The sequence below is a fragment of the Poecile atricapillus genome, chromosome 14 (assembly GCF_030490865.1).
Source record: "Poecile atricapillus isolate bPoeAtr1 chromosome 14, bPoeAtr1.hap1, whole genome shotgun sequence".
In the NCBI taxonomy this organism is placed as follows: Eukaryota; Metazoa; Chordata; class Aves; order Passeriformes; family Paridae; genus Poecile; species Poecile atricapillus.
In genome coordinates, this window is record NC_081262.1 from 3,666,143 (window position 1) to 3,684,367 (window position 18,225).

General features: G+C 45.1%; 1 protein-coding gene across 5 annotated transcripts; it reads right to left on the reverse strand.

Moving 5' to 3' along the window:
- Window positions 1-1,011: 1,011 nt before the first annotated feature.
- Window positions 1,012-14,576, reverse strand: MPG (N-methylpurine DNA glycosylase). 5 transcript variants are annotated; one of them, XM_058850015.1, is made up of 7 exons: window positions 14,511-14,545; window positions 14,092-14,192; window positions 12,918-13,080; window positions 10,441-10,582; window positions 9,633-9,855; window positions 6,378-6,582; window positions 1,012-1,528 (listed from the first exon to the last, which is right to left on the reverse strand). In XM_058850015.1, the coding sequence occupies exons 5-7, from the start codon at window positions 9,849-9,851 to the stop codon at window positions 1,134-1,136; spliced, it is 819 nt and encodes a 272-aa protein (XP_058705998.1). In that variant the 5' UTR covers window positions 9,852-9,855; window positions 10,441-10,582; window positions 12,918-13,080; window positions 14,092-14,192; window positions 14,511-14,545; the 3' UTR covers window positions 1,012-1,133. The 5 variants fall into 5 exon arrangements, with proteins under 5 accessions (XP_058705998.1, XP_058705996.1, XP_058705995.1 ...); XM_058850013.1 differs by lacking the exon at window positions 12,918-13,080 and having other exon boundaries at window positions 10,441-10,579; window positions 14,511-14,552; XM_058850012.1 differs by lacking the exon at window positions 12,918-13,080 and having other exon boundaries at window positions 14,511-14,552.
- Window positions 14,577-18,225: the final 3,649 nt, after the last annotated feature.

Genomic DNA, 18,225 nt, shown 5'->3' on the forward strand with positions numbered 1-18,225 from the left:
AGCTGCAACAGGGATGGTAGAGAAGAGCAAAAAACCACATCTGACCTAAAAATCAGGTAAACAACCCTGTCTCAACCAGCCCCAGCACCTGAGCATCAAGGTGAGCTACTGCAATCAGAAAAAAGGCTGTCCAGAAGGGGCTAAACCAAATTATTTCATGGGATGGGGACAAGAATATTTAAAAACTTGAGCTTTTTTTGTTGTTTGTGAACCTTAAGGTGGGGGTGGAAGTGGGGGGTGTATCCCTGTCACCCACCCAATGTGGCTGCAGTCCTGCAGGTCCTGCCCTGAATCCTGGAGATCTTTCCTCTCCGTACCTCAAGTCAGGCTGCTGCACCAGTGCTTCCTCTGTGTGGGGGTTCACACAGTGCCAAGTTCTGAACTGGTTTCAAAAACAGCTGGGAAAGTGAACAAAACCCATTCTTGTTCTGTCTTGTCTTCTGGACATTAGAGATAAGTAGATGTTGGAAGGGGTCTCTGCTCAAAGGAAAGGTGTTAGCTCAGGTCACTCAGGACCTGTCTGTGGAGGTGTGAATGGCCCACAGCTTCTCTGGGGCCCTGTTCCAGTGTTTGACCATTCTGTGGGGAAAATTTTTTCCATAAGAGCTAATGAAAACTTCCTGTTTTCCAGCTGGGGGCCCGTTGCCTCTCATCCTGTCTGACAGCAGCCTGGCTCTGTCTTCTCTACCCCCTCCCCTGAGGTAGCTGCAGACAACAAGATCCTCCCTTTACATCCTTCTTTCCCAGCTCCCATCCTTTCAGTCTGCTCTGCTGCCACCCCATTTTTTGGCTATTTCCCTGCAGCAATCAAGCACTGGCCACTGCTGGGGGCTGAAGCTCTGGGAGCAGCCCAGAGCTGTGATCCTTCTCTCACCCACCCTAATTAAATCTGGATCTGTTGGCAAGGGAGAAAGTGGCTTTCAGTGTCCAAAGTGTCCAAAACCAGTCTCAGTTCTGGCTGGAAGGCCCAGGCTAGTCTCCTGCAAATAAAAATCCACCTTGCCCCATTCATTGTGACAAAATACATTTATTGTTAAAAACCCCCCAAGCCCCTCTATCTGCCATGATGCAGCCTGAGGCCACTGTACAGAGCATAGCTCAAGTCCTGGTCCCTGGGACACATTCAAGACTAGTCAGCTGCCAGGGGAGTGTCCCCTTGCTGCCATCTCTCTCTCAATTTTCTTGTCTACAACACTCACAAATCTGTTTCCTCGTAAATAAAACCTGAGTGGTTTCTGTGCCCACTCTCCCCTGTTGCCAATGCCAATCCTGGTGGTGGCCACCACGTCCTGCTCCCCCGGTGGGTCCTGTCCAGGCACCATCCAGATGGCAGCATCCTGAGTCAGGTCCCTTTGGTCAAAAGTCTTGTCGATGCCAAAGGCCTGGCAGAGCTTGGAGGGCCCATTGCAGAGCTGCCAGTCCTTGAGCAGCCTGGTGGGTGCTTTCCTGGAGGCCCTGCGCAGCTCCCTCATGGCATCCAAGCCCTGCAGAGGTTCCAAGGAACGCAGCAGCACTGCAGCCCCTTCTCCTGTGCAGAACAAGAGCTGGGTGTTAGTATGGGGCTGTTTTTTGGGAATGCCTCACCTTTCAGCCCACTGCCAGCAGCACTTCAGCTCTGAGCCTGTGGCTCCGCCCGATGGAGGAGGGAATGGCCGGAGGCACCCAACCATGGGGCCTGTCCTTTGCTCCAAGGGCACTCCCTTCCCTCCTCCAAATCTCCAGTGTCCTGCAGCTCTGTGCCCTTCATTCTGCAGTGCTGACTTGCTCTTCCCAGCTCTGCCTGATGTTGCTAAGTCTGGCTGCTGCTCCAAGGCTTGCCAGAGGGCAAGAGCTTTTTCTTATGTCAGCACAATGTTCAGGAATAAATGTACATCTGGTTCAGTTTTGGCAGAGGTATCCAAAGCTGCTCCCAAACCCAGTGGATTTCTAATAAACTCTGATTACAGGAACTCCAGCTAACAAAGGAGAGGAGGAACGAGAGTGGATGCTGCCAGCAGAAAGAGGCAGCTTGCAGAGGGAAGCTGGACAAAGAGAAACCTGGGAAGGAGCTGCAGGCAGTGGGAGCAGGCACTGCTGAGGGAGCCTGGGCTGGTACCAATCCAAACTCCCTCTGGAGGTGTAACAGGTGGGATGAGCACGGCCTTGGGTCACTGCACAGCTCCAGAAGTGTGATTTGGATGTGCCAGGGAAGCTCTCCCAAGGCAGGGACCTGGGGCAGGACAGGGCTGCACAGTCTGGCTGTGGGATGCACAGCCCTGGGAGCACCACTTAGCAGAGAGGACCTTTCTATGACAAAAACTGAACAAAATGGACGAATTCTTTTCTCAAATGGGATTTACCACCCTGTCAGAAGCCTGAGGTCTCCTGCCCTACCAGCTGCTGCAGTCAGATGACAGTGAAACAAAGGCACAGCTCGGAGCAGACATTCCCTGTCTGACAAGGAAACATTTCCCTGGTGTTTTCCAGTGGCCAGCAGGGAGGTCTTCTCCTGCTCCTGAGTGGGTGAGGAGAGCACTGGCACAGGGCCTGTGTGCAGCCCCACACAGAGCTCCCCTTGTGCTGGCTGCCCTCCTGCCAGCATCTGTGCCGTGCTGCTCCCCAAGAATCCCCTCTCCAGCCTCAAACATCTGGATGCTCATGCCTGGCAAAAGTTTTTTTTTGTAGGCACTGGCAGATCCCTAAGGACCTGTGATTTCCCAAAATAGAATCCCTCTCATGTTTTGTACAAATCCCAAACTAAATTACCCCTCTGGGCTCCCAGTGAGGTCCTGGCTCTCTGAGGTGTGCCAGCTGCCCCCACTACAGCTCAGTGAAATCAACAGCCTGAATTCCAACAGCTGTCAGCAATCTGTTCCCAGGCACTCCCATCTCCAAGGAGAGGGGGATTGATGCTAATCTGGCAGCCAAAAGCCACTTCCCTGGCCTAACAGTGATTTAGAGCTCAAAGGTCATTTTAGAGTTTTAAGAACATGTTCCATGTCCTAATTCTGCTTTTTATCGATGCACAAAGAAATATCCTTCTCATCATGTTGCTGCCTCCCTTGCCAGGAACAACTGTGGGATTCTGAGCAATCGCTCATTACACTACTTGCTTTCATCCATCTCAAATGCAAGTGGAAACTGTGGTCACACTTGAATTGAATTGAGTCCTTGGGAGTTCACATGAAGAGAGACGAGCACTTCATGTGGAAACTGCAGGTGCTCCCAGAGCAGCACAGAACCCAGCCAGGGGTACTGGGAATTTCTGTCTCTGGCTGTTTTTTCTGCATTTCCAGCTGGAAGTTTCCAGGTTCTTCCTAGCTGTGTGCAACACATACCCCACTCTGCCCAAAAAGTAGCCTTGGGAAGAGATGGAGGCAGCAGGCAGGACAGGAGTGCAGGGGGGATACCATGATGAGCTACTGCCTTCTTCCCCTCACACCTTTGGGTCCTCCCGTGCAAACTTCCACATTAGAAATTTAATTTTAATTTCCAAAGAGTAGCTGAATCCTTTTGACTCAACTTCAGAGTGCTTCAGCCTGACTTCATCCCCCTCCCAGCCTGCAGCAGTTCACTCTCAAGGGTCACCTGGGATCAGCATCTTCCCAGTGTGCACACACCAGCAGCAGCAGGGCCAGCTGGGGATGTGAGGTTTATCTCCCCTGCTAAGAGTCACTCTGTATGATGAGCAGCATTCAGGGCTAAAAGCTGGGATTTAACAACACTACAGAGGACAATCCTCTCCCTGAGCAGCCAGAAATCATAACATGGCAGTGAAGTCCCACAGCACAGCTTCCTGCTCCTTCCCCAAAACAGCTCCAGCTCCCAGGCTTGGAAACGGCTCTTGGCCACTGGAGTGAAGATAATTTTCTCCTCCATTCACCCACCTGACTCAGTGCTCCTCGATACTCCCTTCAAAATCCTACTCTAGGTGCTGAAAGTTAGGGAGAAGTCCCTGCAGTGTGACCCTGGGCTGAGCATCGCTGGGCTCTTGATTGTACAGACTATTCCTTCCGATCTGGCAGCAAAACACAGTCCTCAGCAAATTCCAGAGAAATGGATCACAGCTAAGTGAAAGAGAAGCATGACTGGCATTTATCCTCTTCCTGAGGCAAGGGAAGCCCCACATGTCTCTTAACTCTAGGGAAAGCTCTTAGTACTGAGATAATTGTGCTGCTCAGGATATACTGTAGGATTCATGCACACTAAAAGACTTTGGCTATATTTTTCTATAAGCTCTTCTCTACCACCCATGTTTTCTCCAAATGTAAGTGATGCCTGCCATGGCTTCAGGCACTTGCAGCATTTCACTCAGTGATGGGAAGACCTCTCACAGTAAAATTCCCCATGATGATGTGCACAAAGATTTCACCTTCCTCACTGACAAAGAACACTGGATCCCCCCTGTATCTCATTATGGTTTTATGAACACAGAGCTGTGGGTGACACACTCTTCCCATCCCTAAGTGATACTGGAGCCTGAACCCCAGCATAAACCAATGAACAGAGAAGGTTTATTCCACCTGGAGTCAGAGGCTGTGAAGTTGTGTATCAGAACAAATGATCCCTAAAGAGCCAGAGCTCCACTGATTCAGAGGATACACTTGTCTCTTGGAGCTGTTTATCTTCAGAGTGTGGTCTGTGCTATGAATAAGGACCAAGCTATGCCACAAGAGATGTTGTTTTTGGCTTTTTTTTTGCCAGGGTTGTGTTTTTTTCACAGCCAGAGTCAAAATGAAGTTTCCAATATGTATCCTATATCCAGAAATGATTTTGCCTTCTACCCAGGTGCTACCATGAAAATGACTCCCTCAATCCTTCCCTCAGAGTAAACAACACCACAATTAAACAACTTCTTCTCCCTCTAGCTGAAGAAAAACAACTCAGGTGTGATTGTTCCCCATATTCTTTCTTTCAACACTCCTGCACGTGAGCAAATACACAGAAGGAGCAGCTCCTGTTTTGTAGCTGCCATCAGTGATGCACAATGTGCACAGCCATGGTATTGAGTGCAGTGCTGTGACAAAGCTGGCAGTGACAGCTCTGCCTGGTGTCACTCGTGTAACATGATGGGGAGGAAGTTTGTAACAAAAAAATCCAATGAATTCCAATACCACAGGGAGCCCTTTAACTGCTTTGCTACAAAACAAAACACAGGTATATAAATAAAAATTTCCCAAATTGTGTATTTCAAAGAAATCTCTCTAGAATTCAAAGACTAAACTTTTTTAAAACAAAAAGTATTAATCTTAGTATTTCAAACATGGAGAATCCCATCCTGACAAATGAACCATGTGCTTCCATTATCTGAACATATTTGGCAGAGCTAATGTAATGAAGTTCACATGTGCTCATCCACCAGACTCCAGACCCCCATTTGAAAGTCAGGCTCTTCCCCAACACTATAACCTGGCACTGTTTTTTTTGCTTGGTTTCTGTCCAAAGGCCAAAACCTGAGCATTAATGGTCACAGTTACAGTTGTTTTCCATTTAGGAATACAAAGGCCTTTTAACATTTATCACTGAAATAGTGAAAAAGAAAGTAAATTTGGTTTGAGATTTTTTTCTAGTAGCGAGTAGTTACCTAGGAAACACTTGCTGCCATTTCAAGGTGTGTAATTAAACACCAGCTTCATTGCAAGGCACATACTGTCATTCTTACAGGAAAGGAAAAAAAATAAATTTTCAGTAATGCTTGTTAAGAGTCTTGAAATATGGAAGGACAGTTTCAGTAAATTCCAAAATAATTTAATTAGAGCTCAATTATTTTTTCTTGAGAACTATTGGAGATTCTGTAACAGTCTAGGTATTTTGATTTTGATTGGGTGGGTTTTTTTGCTTTTAGATACAGCTAGACAGCTAAAATGCTCCTACTAACTCCTTGCTTAAGCTTAGGACATCTCAGACTTTTTGTTTTCCCCAACATTTCCTTAAGCCTCAGAAGATAAAGGTAAGAGACAGAGGAGTCTCCTGCCATGGCAACAGACACCAAGATTTAGGCTGTCACTAATGATTCCAAATTTTTCTCTACATCACCACTTTTGAGGAATAAGGTTCACTGAATCACATGACTGAGGTAGCAGCCCAGGTAATCAAAACTGAAAGCTCCATCCTATCCAGATTCCCCCTCGTTTCTCAAAATTTGTGTGCCTGAACAGCTCCCATAGCTCCCAGCTGGGACAAACTGGGCAGTTGGAGATGGGCCCTGCCTGCTGTGCTGTGTCCACAGGTACACCCTGATCACAGTGGCAAAGCCCAGGCCCCATGGGATGATGATGACAGCAAGTCACTGACACCACAGAGCCCACAGAGTGCTCACAAGTGACTTGCAGCACCACTGTAGCTTGAAATGTCAGCCCCATCCTGCTGGCATTGCATCTCTCTCAGCCTCAGCTTACCTTGGCTGGAAACATTCATGCAGAAATAAATCCCGTAGATCTGATACACGTACAGAGTTCCTGGTTTCATGAACATTGCTGCGTTCCGTTGTGTTTGCTTCCCACCTTTTGAGTGGGAAGCTTCATCTTCCCCACCCAGATAAGCTTCTGTTTCAACAATCCTGCCCCAGAGCTCTCTGCCATCAGGAAGTTTGCGAACTAAAATCTGAAAGAGAGGTCAGAGTGCATCAGTTACCAGCCCTCAGTACAAAATAACCACAGCAAGAGCTGTGGAAACAGAAGTGGGAAAGAGAGGACCTGATGGTACTAAAGCCTCTCCAGTTAGCAGTCTGTAAGCTAACACCAACTTTTCCAGCTTCCAGTGCTCAGGCCACAGCCCAGTTCCACGAGTTCCTACCTGTCACTCACCCCATAAAATGCCTGGAGTGTCTGGATAAAGCAGTATTAAAAAGAATTAATTTATGATCCTACATATACTAAAACCCACAGAGTTGCTTTTGTGGTTGTTTTCTGTATTCTCCACTCCAATCCATCAGGTTTAAGGCAAAAATCACTGCTGACAACAACCTTGAAGCATCATGAATGTATAATCTTTAGATCAGAAGAAATATGACAGTGGCACAATTAAATAACTGCTATGATTAGACAGTTTCTCTCCCTAGAGATGTTTCAAACAAGTCCCAGTCCCAAATAACAGAGATAATCAGCTCTAGAGAAAGCATCAATGCTATTTGAGTATTTTCTGCAGCACAGAGAAGGGCAGTGTGGGAGAGCTGGGAATTGGCTTCAGGCAGACAACAACAGAACTTTGTTATTACAGTATGTTCTTGCTGCTGGTACCTCCTTAAATAAAACAAAGCAGATGCAGGGAAAACAAAACACGACAGTCAAAAGATTCTCTTTAAAAATAAAACAACCGCTGAACTTTGTACAAAGGAATTTGTGGTTTGACCTGATTTCCAAACTTTGTGCTTTACTTAATGTGTATGAAATACTGCAGCAGGGTCTTGTTTGGGCACCAGCTATCTGTTTAATTATAACACTTTAATTATGCAGCTGTTCAAAAATAACCTTGAGAAAACCAAGCTTAATTCCTAACAGATGTTTGTGCTGGATTGCTAATGCAGATATTGATCTGATCCATAATGGATGCTCCAGGAGTTGGTTTCCAAAGCTGCAGCTCCGGTACACCACAGTTTCCCTACAACACTTGTCAAATTGTTGAAAATAATCTGCTTATTATTTTTCATGAAAAAAAAAAAAAAAAAAAAAAAGCACTGGTGTTCAGCAAGTGCCTGGGAACACCCCAAAAACAGACACATGTGGCCACATGTCTCCCTCAGTATGATGAAATGCAACGATTAGGTTATGGGTTTAAAAGCATCCAGGCATTTCCCCGTCTCCAGACACACCAAATATTCTTTTGAATAAAAAAGTTTAAAAACAGTGATCATTCCCAACACCTCAAAGTAAGCCACTTCATAAAGGTTATTTTTCTCACTGAGGATGTATCTTGATGTTTTGGCAGTTCCCTCTGAAAGGCCATTTACTGCATGTATCTTTTTTGTTTCCAAGAACTCAGGTATCATGAAGGTAAGCAAGATTAATATACCAGTTGTCTCCAAAGTTTGGTAGAACGAAGGTAATGAAGGAAACACTAAACTATCTTTGTGAGAGAATAGGCTGGGTCATGGGAGACTGGGGGTTGTACTTTAAAGAAAATGTAAAATTAAGATAGAAATCATGTGGTTTGGAATACTAGGCCTAAGTAGGAAAAATACAGAATTAGGACTCAAAAATCATCTGCCTGGAATAAGTGAATGCATGAGGGTGATGGAGCCATTAAGACAACAAAAATGTATCAGTAATGGGAGAATTCAGGCATCCTCAGATAGACCAGGACATGTGCAATGTTTTCTTCGACACCATCAAATGTGCAGAGCGAGGATTCAGGAACCTCATGAGAAAAGACTCATTTCTCAGATGAGGAACAAAACACAAAGTCTTTTCCAAAGACTCATTCCTGAAAAACAACTTAGTATCATGACTGTGAAGGATAAAGTTCAGTGTCTTTTCACAAGCATTAAGGTCCAAAAATAATCTATCAGAGCCCTGCCTACCAGCAAAAAGAGGAAACTACGTAAAGTGAGGGAGCTTGTTGGGAAGAACTTTAGAGGCAGCCAAAGGTTAAGGCCTGAAAGGCAAGCCTCTAGCAGGATGTCTGCAAAGATAGCAGCACATGTGGAGTATCACAGAGAGGTGAAGGCAGACCAGAAAGAAACTCAGCAGGGCTGAAAAGCAGAGCAAAGGCGTCACTTACAAGCAAGATATCCTTAGAAAATAAAAAAAGGCTGGATGCAGCAAAACAAGCCAAAACCAACAGCTTGTGGAACAAATTCCTGAAGTTATCTAAAGCCATGAGAACCCAGAGAGTCTGCTCACCCTGCGGACAATAAGGGTATAAAAAAGACTCAGAGAAGATAAGACCATAGCAGTGAAACTGAACACACATTTTACAGCTGAGTTTAGAAGGTCCCCGACTGGAACTTTTTATAGAGAAAACACTGAGGGAACTCCCTCCCCTGGAAACAGCCAGAGTTTTCTGAAGGACTCACTAAGCAGAAGAGTGTATCTCTACCACTCTGATTTCCAAAGGCTCTCAGCAATGTCCAAAGACTCCTCAAAGTTTAGGCAATGGCCTAAGGGAGAAGTCCTTGCATGAACACGTAATGACTTGGAAACTCAGAAACAAAAGACAGGAATAGCAGTATTTGGAGTGAAGAGAGCTTAACTGTGAACTGTGCAATCCTTAGCATAACAAGACAGTAAAATGGAGGCAAAGAAGATGCTGCTGACTGCAGAGCATTATTTTCCACTGGGCTAAACAAGAAACAAAAAAAAAAAAAGTAAAGCAATTGCTGAAAGGAAAATAATGGGCCTGAAATAGCCTTCAAACCACAAGCAGCTAAGCATATTTTAGTAAATAGAAAAAGGGAGGAAAACTCCACCAAAAAAAAAACTCAATTAAAAATGTGACAGACTAAACCTGAAAAATTACTCCTCTGACTTCATCTAGAATAGATTCGGCTACCGGTCTTTAAATTCCACCGTACTTAGCAAGAGAAGGAATGAGAGCTGTATTCCTAAAATAGCCAAGCCTGGGAGTCAAATGGCAAAGAAAGAATTTCATCCTTTTACACTAAGTTATTGGCTTGCATATGCTCCAGTACAAGAATCTCGGTGCTCATGTCTTACCTGTCCCAGAAACGACTTGGCCAGACTAACACAGGGCTGGTTGAAAAAATCTTCTTGTAGCTGAGAAGTTTTTTTCTCTATCACAAAATATTTACTGCTTTTTGGAGAAGGATCTGTTCCAGGTGTAGTGTTCAGCTGCTCCACGGCATCGATCTGAGGGAAGCTGGTGTTGTTTTGAAGAGCACTTAATTGAGCCAACAGCTTTCTTTTTCTTGGCATAGCTCTAGAAAATAGATAGAAGTATAATTAGGATTATAAAGCTTATTTGAAAGCAACTCATTTCCACAAACTTCTGTTTTTACACATCTCCCCACAACAATGGATCTGAAAGCTATGACTACACAGACAACCTATGCAAACTGCAGCAGCAGGTGACAGATTTAGCTGTGTTTGCACCAGGCTGGGCAAATATTGGACTCTACTGATGAATAAACAGATTGAGTATTCATCTTTTAACGACTGCAGATAAAAGCAACTGTGCTCCACTAAGCACTGAAAATAAGTTTGATGTTAGGTTAGAAAATTCAGAAAGTGAAAGCAGAGATGAACCAGTAGTATTGTACTTTTCACCTACAGCTAATGTAATCTTTTAAGCAGACAGAAAAAACAGAAAAAAAGCACTTCAGAAATTGTGCTGCCACAGAAAGCCCACAGAAGTTGTGTATCAACCATTTTCAAAGGTAATTTAACAGGATCAGAATTTAAACCTCCACAGGAAATTTAGAGCTGCCCTATTCCCAGTCACAAACTCGTTTATTGTGCTGCATCAGTGTTTGTGTTAGAATCTCCCCAAAATGATTCAACTTACCAGGAAGATTCAACCCACTGCTCCAGCCCACAGCATGGACCCAAGGCAGCTACATCACATGTTCTTCTGGTTTGTCACCACCCTCTTATGTGAGCTCCAGAAAGCTGGTGTTATGTCCTCAGTGCTGCAGTCCTTATACCTGCTGAACAGACACAAGCATTTATTCACCGGATAAAGTGCTTTGAAACAGGCCAAGAGATTCTGGAGATCTGACAGAGCTGTGATGCCAAGAGTGCACCATTAGATCAAACTGCAGAATAATTTGCAGTTTTCTGTTGGTCCAGAAAAAGCCCATCTCCCAGTGCTGGAGATGCTCTTTAGCCTTTGTTTTTCAGTGGGGAATGCACTTTTCCTATACTGAATACACAGAAAGCTGAAATAAAACTTTTAAAATGCTCCCATTGGCACTAAATTTAGGAAGTGTCAGCCTCAAGAAAAGGACTTTTACAAAAGAATGCAAAGACACCTGTTCTAAATTGAACCACATGTAGATGTAAGGGTCTAACATCATACAGATTTAGAAATGGAGAAAGAATCCTATACACAGCTGAACCTGCAAGCAAGTATATACATAAGTAATTTGCCGTTTCCACTAATTTTTTACAGATCATCAGCTTTTAAAAATTACTACAAAAACTTTCAATATCAAAACCAATCTTTATTTTGGTCTGCTGATTCTCACAATGAAGTTCCATCAGCAACAGTTTCTTTTCACTACAGTGAAACAAATTCAGCATTGCTACAATCTGAATCACCAGTGCCAATTCCCCAACAGTGTTATGCTTCACTTCAGAAGAATCCAGACATACAAAAATAGGCAGGAAAAAAAATCAAATCACATTGGCATGACTGGCAGAGAAGTAGGATGGTTTTATTTTTTTTTCCTGAGCTCCTAATCCTTTATTGCAAATAATGTGATGGTGTCAGAGACTTGCCATAAAACCACCAGCTCCATGCCAGGTACTCTGCTCTGAATTGTGGCTCTTACCTGGTGGGAATTCTGAAACAATTTGTCAGAACTCACTAGCTGCCTCAGACAAAACTGTCTGGTGGCCTTGGCAAATGACTCCTGTCTAGGAGAAAGTGCTGCAGGAAGGAAGGGCCAGAGGAGGAACACTTCACCATTTCAGACTGACCCTCTGAAACACTCAGTCAAGGCAGCACTTCCCACTGAAGACAACACCTCCAGACTTCTCTGACACTTTTAACTGGAACTTCCAGCTCATCAGCCACACATAAAGACATGCTGCAAACATGGCTGACTCGAGTGGAGCATTAACTCATTTGGTAATTTGTGCTCTTATGGAATGCGACACCAGAAACAGGATCTGAGCTGCCTGGCACCTACTGCACTTCCAATTAAATCATTCCTAAAAGCTGCAAGTGCTCTTACTGACATGTTACAGCAGCAGCCTTAGGGCACTTGTAACTTCATTGCTATGGGCTGATCCTTGACACATCTCAGCATCTTTAACAGAAACAGCAGCAGGAAATTGCCTTCCAACCAGGAGAAATGGGTCATGTACAGAAACACGAGGGCAGAGTGAGGGGCTGCAACACCAGCTTAGAAACCCAGGAAAAAACCATTCCACCCTCTGTCTCCCTGCTTGTTCACAGTAAGATCTGAAACACAAAGCTTTATGCCTCAAAGCACATCTACACTTTCTGGAAAATATGTTGCTTGTAAATACAAAACTCTTCTTCCCAAGTAAAAACACATTGTAGAAGGTAACACATACCACAGATCCAAGCTCTGTGTATTTGGGAAGCAAAAGGCACAACCTCTTCTGTAAGTCTATATACAAATTCTGCAGCTCTTCATTTCTATCTAGATTTTCTTGCTTGTATAATAAGCAAATTCTACTCCTGGGCCTCAAATAATGAGCCGTGTGTTTAATCACTTTTTACTAATCCTGTTGTAACCAAATTAACTACAAGTTACTAAGTACATCTGGGAAACACATAATAAAAAAAAGGTATGGCAGTCAGAAAAAGAAGATCAAGAGCTGAATCAGTCAGCACAAGAGCCCAGAGTGTTCAGGGCTTCTGGGCTAATCTCAGGCAAGTGGTTCAGGAGCCTGCAAGCCAGAATTGGAGAGACGCTGCAAATCTGTGTAAAACCCAGCTCAGCAGCAGATACACCCTGTAGTCAAGGCACAACAAAGTCTAGAGAGGATTCTTTAATCCTTCTAACAAGACTGCATTTGCAGACATTTCCTTAGGTATTTAATGAGTTTTCATGAAAAAAAAAAAAAAAAAGAAACAGAAAAAAAAAAATCCCACCAGCAATTTGCATGTACTTTTGGCTCCCAGGTCCAGATACCTGCAAAACCTTCCTCAGGTACATCAATTTTTCTGACAGAATAAAGAAGAGTACATAAAACACTGGAGAGACAGTTCCTCACAGCAATTCCCAGTTGTACAGATTTTAAGTGGAAATACATGCTAGGTCAATGCTGGGTCAGACCAAAGGATACCTCTCCCTGTATCCGGCTCTCCAGCCCAGGTCAAGAGCAGGAGCCTGGGGAAGAACAGAATAAACATCCAGTGCTCCTCCACACATCCTCCACGTCTCTGGACTGGAACCTTCTGATCCAGGCAGTCTTCCCTGGGCCTCAGTAACAGTAGTCAAAGGGAGACCTTACCAGGGAAGAAAACTTCACAGAATTAGCTATTACTGCTCCAAAAACTCACTCATTTTGTGTGGGGAATCTGCATTGCTTCCCACCCATATGAATCAGTTTACACCTGCAATTCACCACCCTCAGCCTCTTCTTTATCACTTTAAATAAGGCAAAGCCAGCTGGAAACACTGATTTTCCATGTCATCTAGAAACCATCCCTGCAGCACCCCAACGGTGACCTCCAGCCACCAGGAGAGCTGCCCATTTACTCACATCCTCTTTCCTATCTCTGCAACAACTGTGTATTTATGACAGGGGAACTCCCTTATTATGCCCAAGGCAGCTCAGGTAAAGGGCTCCTGTATAAAACCTTTCTGAAATCTGAGTACAGACTATGAGCCAGACCTCAACATGCTTATTTAGACCTGCAGAAAATCCCAGCATTTTTTTTAAGGTATGACTTTTAAACCACATTCATTTTCCCCCCTAGATACTTATGCAGCCGTCCAATAATCCTACCTTGCTACATTTTCTATTAATTCACATGTTAATGGTCAAACTTCCAGGTCCGCAGTCCTTGGATTTCCCCATGAACCCTCTTTAAAAATTATTAAGACATTTGCTGCTGAAACCATCACTAGCAACACTGTCCTTGGGGGCTGCATCTGGTTTGATAGTTTATTCCTGCCTGTTTCTGCCAGTTTGGCAACTTATTCCTGCCTGTTATTACTGTCTTTTTGTTCCATAACCTTTTAAACAGACATTTTAAGGCAGATCTTTCAGTGAGTTCTCAACATGAATGATGTCTCTCTGCCTTTCCTGTCTAGTCTACCTTATTAATAACCAGAAGTAATAATGTATAGTTTTCTGGACAAGTCTGAGAAGCGGGAAAAAGAAAGCTTGAAAAGAGTGCAGGCAGGAGCTAATATAACCACAAATATAGAGTCAATTTCTCCACAGACTGATTCTGACAGCACGTGCAATCCTAATACCTCAAATATATGCTAAAAGGGATCCTTTTATTCACCTTACTAAGTGCTGGGGATCTTATTTCCTTGCAATTCAAATCATCCAGACTCCCTACCGGGCACCTTGAGCTTTTTTTGGGATGAAACTTAACTCATGCTTCTGTAAAGAACAAAGAAGGTAACAACGAGCAATGACGAAAAACAAACAAACAGAAGCCTTCACAGCAGAATTACGCTCCGTTTTGGCTGAGGACACTCGTGTTTTGGAGCGGAATCCAGGGCCGCAGCGAGGGGCGTGCCCGGCAGTGCTGGGAAAGGCCGGCCGGGCCCGCTCGGGCGCTGCCGGCGCCGCGGCCGCAGCCGAGCCCCGGGGATCCGAGCTCCCTCCTCCGCCCGCCCCGGTCTCTCCCGGCCGTTCCCGGTCGCTCCCGGCCGTTCCCGGTCGCTCCCGGTCGCTCCCGGGCTCCCCCTCACGCACCTGCCGGGCCCGTTCCCGCCGCGGGCGGGGCGCGCGCAGCCCTTGTCGAGGCCCCGCGGAAACCCCGCAGCTGCCGTGAGGGGCGGGCCGGGGGCGGGGGAGGCGCGGCCGTGAGGGGGAAGAGCCGCCGGTAGCGCGGCGTTCGCAGCGGCGGCAATTTACAGCTTCTTTTTCCTCAGCTGTGTCTCGTCGTGGGTGTTGTTTTCTGGAGCACAGACCCTCTGTAAAACCAGCGTTTGAACTCTCGCTGGTTTTCAGCATCCACTCCTCGGTCTTTGATGTTAATCATTAATTCATCAATACAAAGGCTGAGAGAATTGGGGGTGTTCAGCCTGGGTTAGAGAAAGCCCACGGAGACTTTGGAGCCCCTTCCAGTGGCTAAAAGGCCTTCAAGAGAACTGGAGAGTTGGATAAGGGCCTGGACTGACGGGACAAGGGGGAATGGCTTCAAACTGACAGAGGGAGACTTTGGGAAAGAATTCTTCCCTGTGAGGGTGCTGAGGCCCTGGCACAGGGTGCCTGCAGAAGCTGTGGCTGCCCCTGGATCCCTGGAAATGTCCAAGGCCAGGTTGGACTGAGATAATGTGAGGTGCCCCTGCCTATTTCAGGAGGTGGAACTGAGTGATCTTTAAGGTCCCTTCCAACCCAAATTATTTTGCGATTCTTATCCAAAAAGGCGTGAACACACATTCTGATGAACAATGCATGGTCACAAGCTGGTTATATGGAGAGCTACATTAATTACTCCCTCAGTTCTCCAAACAAGTATCTGTCCTGCAGGAAAAAAAATCTTGGCTTCAGCTTTTATCCAGATGGAGCATATGGTCAAAATGGGGTCAAAATATGATTTTTCCTCACAACATTCTGGGGAAATGCAGTTGAGGCCATTGATCCATAAACAAGTGTTTGCACAAAGGGTATGAGGGAAAGTCTGATGGATCCAAGTGGATTTATTCCCATTTGTGTAATAAAATACACCAGGATAGCACCAGCTTGGGTCCAGTGATGCAGAGAATAGGCAATTACTGTCTCTACCCCTTTTGTGAATTTGGAAGGGAGAAGGATAAATTACTGACTATAATTTTAGGGGACATTGGCAGCTTTGGAGGTGCAGTCAGGAGTATGAGTAGCCACAGGTTCTTATGGAGACAGAAATAGGAACCAATTTATTTGACCATGGGTTCATACTCAAATGTGAGTAGGGCAGATGAAAAAAAAAGCCCAGAATTTCCAAATGTTACTATTCCAGTTTAATAAGAATATGTAAAAAAATACCCAAACAAACCATGAATGGAGCAAACACAGAGTCTGTTACACAATATTCATTCTTTTTGACCATGAAAAAACAGCTGATAGACTTTGGAACCCAAAGCAACTTCAAGAAGGCATTGAAAAGCCCTTAAATCATTGTAAAGCATGATAGCATTGCTACTGTAATGGTGTTAAAAAAAAGAAGGGAAGGGAACATTAATAAATCATAAAGGTATTGATACTGGAGATCTCTATATGATGTTTTAGTTAAAATAGCTGAAAATGAGCTCACAAGAGAGGAATCCCTGGAGGGATGTTACCTGCTGGCTGCACAGATGTGTTTAGCTCTAGTCTGAAACGAGCCATTTGTGTATTAGCAAAGACAACAATCATTTAAAAATGATTAACAATGTTGACTGAGTGTCTTTGAAACAGCATCTTGGACTTCCTGACTTGCATGGTTCACGTCCCAGCTTTAATGTGGTATTAATATAAAAGAGGAAGACTAAGAAAGTGCATGGAAAGGAAGATAACCAAACATTAAACTGATCTTTCAGCAAACTATGAAACTTAAAGGAGAAGTTGAGCAAGAATGAGAGCTGTGGGAAGGATTTCCTGGGGTCAGACTAGTTCAGCTCTGCAGACTTTTCCCCTGTGGGAGTCTGTGGGACAGGCACTCTCAGGAATGCTGGCTTCTTTGGCAGCAGATCTATTTCATGCCCAAAGGAAGTATTTAAAGCTTTTAGCACCTGAGGAATGCAAATTGCTCCAAGCGACAGCATATGCCATGTTCTTCATTTGTCCAATAACTTCACTGTTACAGAATCAATGCCTAAAATATCCTCCTGTAAAAGCAGATCTGTTTGAGAAGATTAAAGTTCCCTTCCCTATGGGGCAAAAACTTTTTAATGTGAGAGGGATGACTTGGAATCTGCAGTTAGAAAATCTGGCTGGTGGAGACCCTGGGGTCTGTGGCACAATGGCTTCATACAGCGCGCCAGGCTTTTCTTGGAGCAAAAACTGTTTGCAGAGTGGCTCCCAACAGCTCCCAGGCTGTGCAGAGCCCTGACTTACCATCCTTTTACAGCCAGGACAGCAGAGCAGCGTGGAAACAGGACAAAGCAGTAGGGGCAGATTTTCAAGTTTTCTCTTTGTAAGGTGCCAAATGAAGCTTCAGTGGTGTCTGCTGAAAGCCTCCTCTGTCCCGTTAGGAAGAGACACGGAATTCCCCACTGGCCATTGCCTGGACACTTCACGTGGCCACGCTGCTCTTGCCAGCAGCGTGGGACAGCTGCAACACTTCATGAGCCAACTCTTGAAGAATTCCCATGGATGAAAGCACTCCAAACAGCACAGGGTTTTTATGACATTCCCTCCTGGCCTCTCCTGACATCCAGTCTTGGCTGCTGCTTCCTACTTATCCGCAACTGCCAGTGTGTCTTATCCAGAGCTATTTCCAACCAGCATCTGAGGTACATACAGCACTCCAGTTAGTACCAGAACAAACCCACTGCTAGAAGGGAGAGGTGCTCATAGTTACTTTGGTATCTCCCACACCCAAGCTGAGCCACAGGTCAAATGTCCAGTTCTGTAAACCAAGCCCATTCAATTCATTATGTAAGCGGATGTGTGTGTATTATCCTAAATTTGGGGATATCCTTGGTAGGTACTGGTTCACCCCGTTTGCCCTCAGGGTGCAAGGAATCTTTCCAAGTGCACTGCAAGCAATGGGAAAACCCAGTAAAGCAACACAGCTTCTGGGAGCCTCAGCTCTGGACCAGAGAGGGCAGGCATGTTGTATTTAGTAACCTATTAATGGATTCTACAGGGCCTTATTTGTTTGTTTGTTTTGTGTGAAAGACATTTTTGTTCTCTGACAAGACAGAAGTAGTTGGCTTCACAGGATTGCTCAATGCAGAGAAACAAATAGATTACATATTAGGAAGAAATTCTTCCCTGTGAGGGTGGTAGGCTCTGGCACAGGTTGCCCAGAGAAGCTGTGGCTACCGTTTTCCCTGGAAATGTCCAAGGCCAGGCTAGACAGGGCTTGGAGCAACCTGGGGTAGTGGAAGGTGTCCCTGCCCATGGCAGAGGTGAAACTGGATGGGTTGTAAGGTTCCTTCCAACCCAAACTATTAAAAAAACCCTCAAAAAACCCCCAGAGAAACCAAAAGCTAAAACCCAAGTGAGGAAGTCAAACTGTTGGTCTCTGCTCCCTACGTCTGTAGGACTGACAGCTTATGTGGTATCCCTGGTGAAACTGGTTTTGGTGATAGCATAGGACAGCCGTGCCTGGGAGCCTCTCCCAGCTGCACAGGAGCAATGAGAAGCTGGAGAGCAAAACCAAAGGCTCAGATGAACTAGCAGAAGGTGAGGAAGGATGAGATGGAGCTGCACCAACAATCAGCCAAGCTTTTTTAAATATGGTAGTTTCCTGTTCTGAAGGGGTTAGCGACAGTTCATT

Excerpts from the sequence above, each read along its gene's own strand:
- MPG (XM_058850014.1), bottom strand. The coding sequence starts at position 9,851 with ATGCCAAGAAAAAGAAAGCTGTTGGCTCAATTAAGTGCTCTTCAAAAC. Across the intron at positions 6,583-9,632 it reads CCAAGTCGTTTCTGGGACAG|ATTTTAGTTCGCAAACTTCC; the intron begins GTAAGACATGAG and ends CCTCTCTTTCAG. Across the intron at positions 1,529-6,377 it reads CATGAATGTTTCCAGCCAAG|GAGAAGGGGCTGCAGTGCTG; the intron begins GTAAGCTGAGGC and ends TGTTCTGCACAG.